This window comes from Engraulis encrasicolus, chromosome 18 (genome assembly GCF_034702125.1).
Source record: "Engraulis encrasicolus isolate BLACKSEA-1 chromosome 18, IST_EnEncr_1.0, whole genome shotgun sequence".
In the NCBI taxonomy this organism is placed as follows: domain Eukaryota; kingdom Metazoa; phylum Chordata; class Actinopteri; order Clupeiformes; family Engraulidae; genus Engraulis; species Engraulis encrasicolus.
In genome coordinates, this window is record NC_085874.1 from 14,189,484 (window position 1) to 14,201,983 (window position 12,500).

General features: G+C 42.2%; 1 protein-coding gene across 1 annotated transcript in view; it reads left to right on the forward strand.

Annotated features, from left to right (window-relative positions):
- Positions 1-12,500, forward strand: part of LOC134469054 (mannosyl-oligosaccharide 1,2-alpha-mannosidase IA-like) — a 250,878-nt gene that overhangs the window by 168,021 nt on the left and 70,357 nt on the right. Inside the window, exon 5 of the mRNA XM_063223072.1 lies at positions 1,509-1,603. Within this exon, the coding sequence (XP_063079142.1) occupies positions 1,509-1,603 (95 nt within the window). The remainder of the gene's footprint in view (positions 1-1,508; positions 1,604-12,500) is intronic.

Below are 12,500 nucleotides of genomic sequence, written 5' to 3' on the forward strand. Positions count from 1 at the left end.
GTACTTTTGTTTATTAATACAGGACGATTCCGTATTTCAACCCTATTAAACAGCCCTATTAAATGCTGTATATTCAATAAACAATATTCTGGTATAGCTTTCTGCCCAGTGCATGCAACTGTCCAGGAGGTACGTTTAACAGGTCTCCGATTCACTTATAAAACAAAGCAAAAAAACAAAAATCAAAGATGAAATGGTCCATATGTGCAGAGAGCCATGGCTTGGAGTGCATATCAGGTTCAGTTGAGAATATCCGCTCTCACAGCACTTGCAATGGGAATGCTGTTAACAGCAACTAACACTCTCCAAGTCTAAATAGGCCTACGTTTTTTTTTTTTTTTAACTGTAGGCCAGTATGACTGTGCGTGGGTTGATAATGTTGACGTGCTACACAACCCAGCAGCCAGTCTCCATACAATGCACCTACTCCATCGGGCCAACTCCTCGACAAACCATATCCAGTTTTATAGGATCTATGGCAAAAGACTTCTTTGAGATAGCGGTTCTCCAGGTTTGTGGCCACAGAAGGAGAAACTGCTTAGGATCGAGTGTTTTGTCGCTTTATTTGTCCTTCATTCATTGTCCCCACCTTTGGCTCAGTCCAGTGACCTTGCTTCAAGTACCCTGATATCACGACATAATGTCTTGTGTGGTGATATTATTAGCGAGTCTTTCAAAGCTTGGGTGAGAGCTCAGACAATTTTTACAAGTTATTGCACATGCATATCTTGTTCACAAACGCACTTGAAGATGCACAGCAAGCTCGTCGTATGTTTGCTTTGTAGTGCTGCAATCATGTCAGGGGTCTCATTTGCTGTTTAGACATATTCGTTGTTGTTGAGAATGAAACACCATTCCTTCCCTCCAATTGCTCCTCATTGTGACAATAAGCTTTCCTTTTTGGGTGTGGTTTGTGGGCAAAGCGAAATCTCTGATTCTCAAATGACATTGAAATCTTCATAAACTACATGATCTTATGAAGAGTACATACAGTGTGTGTCACACACATTCAATGTGAGCCAAGGCTGAAGTCAAGCAGCAAGCCCTCTTGTGGAAACGCGGTTGAAGTGGCTGAGCACCTCAAGTATGCAACCTCTCGTGTAGTTCAAAAGAGTAGAGTGGAGTAGAGTAGAGTAGAGAATCATTTATGAAATGAGGGAAATTACGATGTCCAGTAGCACACATAAATACAGAATACATAAGATATTGCACACAGCATTGCACACCATATTAACCATATAGCACACACTTAGCCTCATTCAGCCAAAGGGAGGACGGGATTGGTAAGGGAGGGGATTGAACGTGCAATGCTGTGATCTACAGTACACCTAACCACAGCTGCCCAATTCAAGTCTACTTTACCCAATTCAAGAATACTTTGTCTAATTTTTTTAGCCTTTCCTTTAAAATCCTAAAATTCTCTGTTAGCTGCATTATTGAGTTTTGTTGGGTGTTTGCTTGTCATTTTATTTGACAGGTTCTCTCTCTCTGTCTCTCTCTCTCTCCAGGTGTTCAGGAGGAAAGCTGTAGAGTTGGGGGAGAAACTGCTTCCAGCCTTCAAGACCCCCACTGGCATCCCATGGGCCCTGCTCAATATGAAGAGGTCAGACACACACACACACACACACACACACACACACACACACACACACACACACACACACACACACACACACACACACACACACACACACACACACACAGAGACACACGCACGCACGCACGCACGCACGCACACACACACACATACACACACGTCTTAAACCAACATACGGATATTTAAAAACCATGTGCGTTTGCTTCTTTTTTAATGGGTGATAAAATACTGGGTTGTTAAAATTATAATTGCTGTCTTCAATTAGTCGTGGCGTTGCTGTAAAAACAAGTCACCTGACCAGATAGCTACTTTCGGTTTATGTCACACTGCTCCCTCCCTCCATCTCTATGACCTCGTCTACTTCTCTCTTCCACCTCATCTAACACTTACATCCTTTCTGAAATGATACAGTAGTCCTAGCATATATCCCTGTTCAACTCTTCACTCAGTGTTGTTCAGAGGCCATGAAAGCTCTGAACACGGCACATGTCTGTAAAGGTTTATTTTCCTTGTGCTAACCTACACTTGGACTTGAACTGTCCTCAGCTGACACATGCTGTGTGAGTATTCCAAATGCCTTCTTTCAATTGGCTGATAAACAATATCCTCCTTGTGTCTTTCATAGGATTATGAAAATATTGTGTCGTCCTTGGTGGTCTCAAATGTTAACATTTTAATAGATATTATTTCTGCTTACTGTTTGCATTTCACAATTCGGGACGTATGCAAATGGTACGGTATTGGTTTTCAGTTCAGTTTGTGCCATGCCTAGTTGAAAAGTGTGAGATAGAGTCATCACATGTGCCAAAGCACGATGATAGATGACTGACTGGCAGTGCGATTCTGATATGATTCCGGTATATGAAATGTGCAATATTTTGCAATTACGTCACTAGTTCGGCCCATCAAATTTACTGGATGTGGCTCCTGAGCCAAAATGAGTTTGACAGTCCTCTCAGCTGTAGTAGTGAGAGTCTCCAGTTTTGTGTTCAGTTCTTCAGTGAACACAGTTCCTTGCGTGCGTGCGTGTGTTTGTAAAGAATGATGTGTTTTTGTGTTTGAATCGACTTGCTTAAAGCGGCAGGCTTGCAAAGAAGGTCAGGGGGTTCAGCCAGCCACCAGCAAACTCAAAGTGACAGTTTATCTCTGCTGAACACCCAGAGTCCAGCTTGTCCTCGTCCCCTGTCTGTCTGGCTCTATCTCTCTCTGGGGCTCTGCTCTCCCCCTGTGTCCGCCTGAAGGTGGGGGGTAGTGGGGGCGCGAAGCAGGGGACAGACAGGGCGAGCTGGGTTTCTCTCCAGGGAGACTCCGAGCTGATGGAAGACATGATTGGGCCGGGAGATAGTTTTGTCCCTGTTGACATGACACAAGGCTGCTGTGCTCAACACAAGGGGAAAGGCAGCCACGTAGGCACACACATAGCTCGAGTCTTAATTCTCTGTTTTCTAATGGGGCAAAACTATGTTTTCTAAACAAAGCTTAGGAGGAAGACACAAGAATGAAGTTTGGAGGGGTAGGCAATTGGAAACTAGAGCTATGAAGGGAAGAGGAAATCAGAAAAAAGTTTCAGTGTTTTGGGCAAGTGTACCACACTGGCACAAGCCGTCTGTACTATACATTGACAGTCTAGTCTAGACTCTAGTGTAATTTTACTACTAAATGTCTAATATTTTCCCATTGGCCTTTTAGTGTATAGTACCTCATTTTTATTTCTGCGCCCTATCTTAGGGATCTCACCACTAACAGTGGGGGAATCTAGGTAGGAGGCTGGGACCGTTGAAAGTGATCGTGCTGAATTACCAAGTGTGAAGTTTAAGATGCGATGCTGCATTCAGGCAGCATGGGAGCAGATGGGTTGGGGAGCACGCTCAATATCTTTTAATGCTCACAACCAAAGTCTCCCCTCAGCAGGGGGTAAACACATCGCCCTTTTAGACCAGTGTCTCTCAAACTTTTTCAGACCGAGGACCACTTCGTCCCACACAAAAATGATCAGGGACCACCTGTCAACTGAATTGGCAGTTGATGGGTGCTAATTTGACACTGTTCATTTTGATGCAGATCACTTACTTTTTATTCACATTATAAGACTGTCTAATTGTGTTGAAAACATGAAAATGTTACAAATATAGCCTACTGCTAGCTTATCTAGGAAAAGTAGAAATCCCCTCGCGGACCACCTGAGCTCTGTCGCGGACCACTAGTGGTCCCCGGACCACACTTTGAGAATCACTGTTTTAGACTATTCAGACTCCTTCAGTTCTGGGCTGTTTTGTTTATTTATTTGTTTTTGCTAAGTCTGCATTGGAAATGTTTCCATTTTAATTTTGAAAGACCATTTGCTGCTTTGTTACCGAGATCCATTTTGTTGGGGGAACTGATGAAGGTACGGTAAATGACCTGAACCTATTGCTATTTCTAAATCTAGCAGGATCTAAACTAACCACAATGCACTAATGAAGAAGTCTCAGGGGTCTATGGTGTGTGTGTGTGTGTGTGCGTGTGCGTGTGCGTGTGCGTGCGCGTGTGTGTGTGTGTGTGTCTGCATGTGTGCGTGCGTGCGTGTGATACTCGGAGCATATCAATAGATTGATTAAGGAACAGATGACCGGTATGTTACTATAGCAACAGGGCCTCAAACATCCAATCCACCAATCTACCAGAAAATCTTTTGTTTGTTGTTGTTGTTGTTGTTGTTGTTGTTGTTGTTGTTGTAGTTACTTTGTAATGTTGCTCAACCCAGCAGACACCTGAGGCACACTATTCTGTCAGATTTTTTTTCCCTTCGCATCTCCTGGGCGCCTCTCTTTTTTCTTTTATTTATGCAAAGTGGAAAACCTTGTCCCTGTGTTTAGAAATGCTCTGTATTTAATTTGAATATTTTATTCTGCATTTAGCGTGACCACTTTTCTGGCCTTTCCATGTCATTTCTGGTCTTTTCACCTGTTGTCTTCTCTTCCTTTCTCCTTTCTTCTCCTCTCCTCTCTTGTATTCTTTTTTCCGTTTTGTGGAGTGGATGCGTGGATGCACTGGTCCTACTCTTTTTCAAAGCTGATATGATCATCAGGCTAATATCTGCGTAGCTTCTGATAGTATATCAGTGTATTTCCTGTTTATTTGTTTGTATTTTACTCTGCCATATCGTAAGTGTTGTAAAACTGTTGTTCTGTACAGTGTGTTTGATGTTGATGATGGTAAAATGGTGAAAATGCACTGCTACTTACCACTTCATGCACTGCCTTTAGCGTAACATATGCCCCATATTTGAGGGAATGCTGAGATATTAAGTTCACGAGGGAGCTCCCTTTTTCGCCTGAAAACTTGTTGACTTGGAAAAACAACATACTACATCTTTTTGATATGTGAGGGCTTATCAGCGCTTTGATATGTATGCATGAGGCATCCCAGGCTCTCAGTAGAGTTCAGCAGGGGGATTTGTGTTACCATGGCCGCCTGTTGCTGGCATGGAGAAAACAACACAGCTTGAGAAATGAAGAATAATGGGGCTTTAGAGCAGGTATGGCCTGCAGCGTGTGTTTGTGGAGGAAAAACATCAAAAAAACTAATGAAAGGCTCCATGTCCCTCTGCATTTGGGCCTGGACTGCAGTCAAATGGCTCGCTGTGTTATTTGGCTTTGCTTTGCTCTGCTTTGCTATAGAGACTGCGGCTCCTGTGCTGTGCCTTAGAGGACTCCGGGGGTTACAGAACAAAGTTACCTGTGAGGAGCACACACATGCACAATGACGTGCGTGTGTGTGTGTGTGTGTGTATGTGTGTGTGTGTGTGTGTGTGTGTGTGTGTGTGTGTGTGTGTGTGTGTGTGTGTGTATACGCGTGCGTGCGTGCGTGCGTGCCTGCGTGTGTGCGTGCCTGCGTGCCTGCGTGCGTCAGTGGTAGACAGGAACAAAGTACAAGTAGGCTAATTCAGTACTGTACTTAAAGTAGAATGAATTTGAATTGAATTTTACTCAAGTAGGTACTTCTTTGTCTGTACTCAAGTACTTCTATTTGGTGACATTATTTTGACTTCACTACATTTCAAAGTGAAACTTCTAACTTCACACTTTGTTAAATTGACAGTAGTAAGTGTGTGATATGCCGAATGCGGTAGCTGCCTTATGTAAGCGTGTATATGTTTAATATGCTTAAAACGGTATATGTGAAATTAATGAGTATAATGTCTTGTGTATTCTGTATGTACTGTATGCTACAAGACACCTTAATTTCCTTCAAGATTAAAAAATGTTACTCTATCCTACTCTACTCTAATCTACTCTATGTACTTTGCATACATTCTGTACTGACATTTTTTCCCGTGGTTGACCTAAGGTTGAGAGGATTTAATTTTTGACTACTTGTCTATTCAAGTATAAAAATTAGGGTAAATACTTTCACCACTAGTGTGTGTGTGCGTGTGCATGTGTGTGCATGTTTGAATGTGTGTCTGTTTACCCAAACTATCTGTGTTGATGGCTGTGTACTGTATGTGCTTATGTGTTTATCTAAAATGCATGCACAAAGCCTTGTAACAGGATCCATATTAAAGTCCATTAATATTCCAAACTTAAGCTGGGCTTACACTGTGCGATTTTTGCCCCAATTTTGGCACTCGCATGACTTTTTGAGAGTCGGGCCGATTTCTTGCTCAATCGCGAATGGGTCATTCCACGCCAAATCAACAAGTGCCCGCGCACTTAGGTCTCAAAAAATTCTGAAAATATTACCAAGTGTACCAATGGTACTTAAGAGAAACACTGTAAATTTATTTGAATGTAAGATGTATACTCTCCGTGTTACAGCCAATTTTACTGGGGGAGGGGGGTGCCCATTTTGTTCACACTCATTTTTTTGTCAAAGTTCACAAGCCCCTAGCTCAATAACTAAACCATGTAGGAAGCTCACATTTGGCATGCTGGTACATAGATAGGAATAGTTTGTTGCTAAACTGTCTGTTTTGGTCTGTATGATCCTGCATCGTCATAGCATTCCCTCAAAGACGATACAAATTGTACTGGAGTTTTTGGCTGTGCTCTGTTTAGGCCATCAGAAGACATATTTGTGCCCAACATAGCCTCATGATTTTTTCCCCTTGTAGATACAAGTAGAAACACTCCCATAAAAATCTATAAATAGAAAGGAAATCCCATCAGTGTTTGACCAGAAGACCTCACAAGTCTGACAAATCATTTTGGGTGTCATTTTCAGAGCACCAGAACACCTTGTGGGATTGTCCACAGATTTTTATTTTATTTTTTTCTTCATTCTCCATGAAGTCTTCTTTTTAAAAATGCCAATGACGCTTGTCTTATGTGATGTTTTCGTTTTTAATTTCCACCCTGAACATGGGCAAAATGCAAAAAGAGAGCACATGAACATTTAATGTAAAGACTAAATAATCAAATGCAAATTTTACCCAGACATGATCACCCGAGAGTCCTTGTGCAGGGGTGCAGATATCCCTTTCAATTTCAATGATTTCAGGAGCGTTCAATGTGGTAGCAGGTTCACACACCAAAAGTGACAGTAGGTCAGGCACAAAGAGTCATGTTGTTACTTTTTTTGACCAGCAGATGGCAGCGGAAGAAACGCATAGAAAACATATTGCTCTCAATGTGCATGGTGCCCATGTTCAGGTTGGAAATTAAACAAGAAAACATCACATAAGACAAGTCTCATTGGCATTTTTAAAAAGAAGAATTCATGGAGAATGAAGAAAAAAATAAAATAAAAATCTGTGGACAATCCCACAAGGGGTTCTGGTGCTCTGAAAATGACACCCAAGATGATTTGTCAGACTTGTGAGGTCTTCTTTTCAAACACTGATGGGGTTTCCTTTCTATTTATAGCTTTTTATGAGAGTGTTCCTACTTGTCTCTACAAGGGGAAAAAAACAAGAGGGTATGTTGGGCACAAATATGTCTTCTCAAGGCCTAAACAGACCACAGCCAAAAACTCCAGTACAATTTGTATCATCTTTGAGGGAATGCTATGACGATGCAGCATCATACAGACCAAAACTGACAGTTTAGCAACAAACTATTCCTATCTATGTACCAGCATGCCAAATTTGAGCTTCCTACATGGTTTAGTTATTGAGCTAGGGGCTTGTGAACTTTGACAAAAAAAAAGAGTGTGAACAAAATGGGCACCCCCCTCCCCCAGTAAAATTGGCTGTAACACGGAGAGTATACATCTTACATTCAAATAAATTTACAGTGTTTCTCTTAAGTACCATGGGTACACTTGGTAATATTTTCAAAAATGTTTGAGACCTAAGTGCGCGGGCTCCTGTTGATTTGACGTGGGATGACCCGAATCGCAATCATAGGGTCGTAAGGAAGGGTCGTGAATAAATCGCACAGTTAAAGCAGTGTTACGACCCGATTTGACACTACACATGCACAAATTAATAGGGCCGTGCGATTCGCTGTTGAGTCGTCATCTCCACCTCAGGTGCGCATGTTCCCTCCTCTGCAGCCCCGGGAAACACGTGTGTCGTGTAGCACATTCGGACCATTCTGTTCGCATCCGACTGTCGGCTCGTATAGTGTGAGGACGTGAGTCGTGAGATATTAACTTTTAAATCGCGAAATTTCCTCGTGCAGTGTGAGCAGGAGCTTAATACCCGCTACTGAAAATATCGCATAGTGTATGCCCGACTTAAGTGAAGTGGCCCTTCGTTATGCTTTGGGACACAATTACCACTTATACATTAGCTTAAGTGCTGCAGTTTTCCTGTAAAACATCCCAGAAATGGGTCGAAGTGCACCAACCATTAGACCGATGCAATCCGTCTCCCGTCACAATATGTATCTCTTATGCAGTGGCCACAAGTTTGAACTAAATGAGGTGACAGAGAAGGTGGGGGGGAGGTGGGGGGGACTAAAATAGTGATTTAATGAGTTGCTGGACTTTGACCTAGTTCTAGATGGGTGAGAGAGACAAGAGCCAGCGAGAGAGAGCAGTAGAGAAAGAGAACATGTTAATCTTAACCTATTTTCTTCCTTCTTTGATTAGAGTACTTTGCCATATCCTGAAGGCGTGCATGTCTTTGAATCCACATAATTCTACAACCATTGAAGTTGAGTTTCTTAACCCTTAACGTGAACACACAATGGATAAATCTAAGAGTCTATCTCAAAGGCACAAGGAAGCAAAGGATCACCTCTAAGATTTGGGCTGAAATCAAGTTGGAGAGTCAAAAAAATGAACATGAAAGAAGTTTGAAAGGAGAATAAAAATCAAAAGGTAAAAAGGAGCATGCAGAGATAAAATGGGACTAGCCCTGGGATCTTAGGGTTGTGATGTCGCTGCTCTATTTGTTCTTTTTATTTTATATTCCATTCATGAGTACGAATGAGAGAGGGAGAGAGTTTCGTTTTCAGAGGACTGAATCTCTTAACCTTGTCCCAGATTGGGCTGAACTAGAAACTTGGTAATTGGGTTCCTTGGGGTATCTTGAGTCCACAGTGACACTCACAATCTTTGACTTCCTCTGAATCTTTTCTTTCTTTCTGTCTTGCTCTCTGGCTTTCTTGCTTGCTTGTTCTGATTCTATCACATCACACAAACACAGAGATATGCACACCACCTCTCAAGCTGTTAAATAAAAGCCACTGTGACTTTAGCAACCTAGATTTCAAGTCAAAGGGACCATAGGGAACAATATAGTTATGTTCCTTTCATGTGCTTTCAGAAGTAGATATTATCCAAGTCGTACACAAAAAATGTCAACGAAAATATGTCAATGGAAAATATCACAAATGTGGTTCATGTGTGCTTCCCATCATATGGTATTTTCCATAATTCCTAAAGCACAAGAATGCAGGGACACAGTAGCAGGGTGACTGGTAATGGCAATTGGTGATGTCAAATGTAGGTCTACACCAATAATACGAGTCACCAAGACTAAGTGACAAAATGATTATAGTAAGAGGAGTCCAGTCATGGGTAAGCGGTTAGGGCATCAGACTTGTAGCCCAAAGGTTGCCGGTTCGACTCCCGACCCGCCAGGTTGGTGAGGGGAGTAATTAACCAGTGCTCTCTCCCATCCTCCTTTATGACTGAGGCACCCTGAGTATGCTCCCACACTGCTCCCTTTCGGGCGCCATTGGGATCTGCCCCCTTGCACGGGTGAGGGTAACGTATAATTTTGTTGTGTGCAGTGTTCACTTGTGTGCTGTGGAGTGCTGTGTCACAATGACGATGGGAGTTGAAGTTTCGCAGTTGGGCTTTCACTTTCTTTCACTTTCAGGAGTTGTGTTGAAAGAGACTAATAAAACATGCTTGCCATTTCTGGCGAAGTGAAATGTTCAAGTTACACAGGCAGGTGTAACAAGAAGAACACAGCTCAACCAAAGAAACATCATGCTAATAGTACACTTCATTAAACCAAGTTAGACTCTGCAAACAAGATCTTCCTATTTAGTCCAAACCCAGTCTCGGATGTGTGCTCTTGCATTAACTCTGAGCTACCGTATTAGCTCAATCAGTGTATCTGTTCGAAGTTTTGGGATGGAGGTTTACTCCAGCGTATGTTCCACACTAAGCCATGTAAAATGGCTTTCATTTCAAAAGTTATGTAAAAGGTACGACTTTAGTTTTTTTCTTTTTAGCACAGTCCTTCCATTGTCTCCTAATGCATTTGTTACAGAATCTTGCACAGACAAATTTAACTCATGGACAGAGAGTATACAGACAGAAAGTAGTCACAGGAGAACAGGCACCAAAAATGGCGGTCCACGATGTTAGTGTCTAGCCGCAGACAGGCAAATCTGGTTTGGGCATGTAAACCAACTCCACTGTGGGAGGCAGTGGGATGTGCAGGGGTCGCCATAGCAGCTTATTGATCAGTCCACTCTTGATCTCCTGTTCTCAAAAACACTGACCAGTCTTCTACTTCCCCACAATGTATCTCTCTCTCTCTCTTTCTTTCTCTCTCTCTCTCTCTCTCTCTCTCTCTCTCTCTCTCTCTCTCTCTCTCTCTCTCTCTCTCTCTCTGTAATTGTTCTCTCTGTTTGATTTTTCTATCCTCTGACAGAATTTGTTGTAAGACAAAAATGTAAAGAACTGTGTCTCCCATCGATTTGCATCAGTTACATATAAACCTAGGGGACAGCGATCAATTTAATTAGGATTTAGAAAACATGAAAGATGCCGTGTTTTGAGAGAAAAACAGAACAAATGTTGGCGTTAATTAAGCCTTCTTCAAAAGATTTAGATTTAATTGCTTCCTATGCTATCTGGGATCAAAGTGAAACCTTTCTAAATCACATTTGAAATTAAAATGTAATAGAACCTGCTAACACAAATAAATTAGGATGATTGTTGTGTAACTGATTTCTTTCAACAAAAAGCATAATTTTGGATATGATGAAATGGATAAAAAGGGAAGAGAAGAAGAGTGTATAACAGCACTGCTTTATTCTCTTTTTTTTGGTAGAGTTTTAACGAAGGTTGTTACTTATTTAACACCACCAGGCACTTCTTGCACCAGGTTGGATTTTAAGTTGGTTGATGTACTGCATTTGTAGACCCTCACCTTTAATGCATGCTGTATGTTAGAAATAGTGCATGCATGGGCGCACGCATGTGCGCACACACACACACACACACATACAGAGAGACACACGAGCGCGCACACACAGTACTTACACTTATTCATGCACACTTACTTGGGAGAAATTGGAGACTTGCTGTTTGAAAAAAAACCTAAACCTTATGTCAGCTTATGCAATAGTGCTGCCTATTGGATGAAGTCACTCTCTCTCTCTCTCTCACACACACACACACACACACACACACACACACACACACACACACACACACACACACACACACACACACACACCCTCCTATGTTATCTGGGCCCTGCACCCCCGGGGGCTCTGGTCTCCAAGAGGAGCATATAGCAGATAAAGTGGCTCTTCTGCCCAAAGCACCTCCCATCAGTTTGACTTGACTTAACCTGGCTCAAATCAATTACACACTCCACAGGGCCTAAAGCACACGCGCACACACACACACACACACACACACACACACACACACACACACACACACACACACACACACACACACACACACCTATGGACCGAGAAAGAGAACGAGAGAGAGAGAGAGAGAGAGAGAGAGAAGAGAGAGAGAGAGAGAGAGAGAGAGAGAGAGAGAGGAACATCATCATACATCGAGTTATAGCAGCCTAATTAAATGTGCACCACACACACATGGACATGCACGCATGCACACACACTACACACACCTACTACTACTACTACTACTACTGCTACTAGTACTACTGTTAATACTACTACTGCTACTACTCTTGCTACTACTACTACTACTACTACTACTACCGCTACTACTACTACTACTGCTACTGCTACTGCTACTACTACTACTACTACTACTACTACTACTACTACTACTGCTACTACTACTACTGCTACTACTACTACTACTACTGCTACTACTACTACTGCTACTACTACTACTACTACTACTACTACTACTACTGCTACTACTACTACTGCTACTACTACTACTGCTACTACTACTACTACTACTACTACTACTACTACTGCTACTACTACTACTACTGCTACTACTACTGCTACTACTACTACTGCTACTACTACTACTACTACTGCTACTACTACTACTACTACTACTGCTACTACTACTACTACTACACAGATAAAGTGCAGATAAAGAATGTGGACTAGTATAGCCGGCACACTTATGGGGACAAATGTAACAGTGGATCTGTGCACTTACAAGGAAGGAATTGGTGAGACTTGCACTGAGACAACTCATCCAAGTACCCATGAGGCAAGTGGAACCAGAACAAGGGTAAAGACATTTCAGGCAGCAGAAAGCAGCATAACAATTTCATTTTCTACAA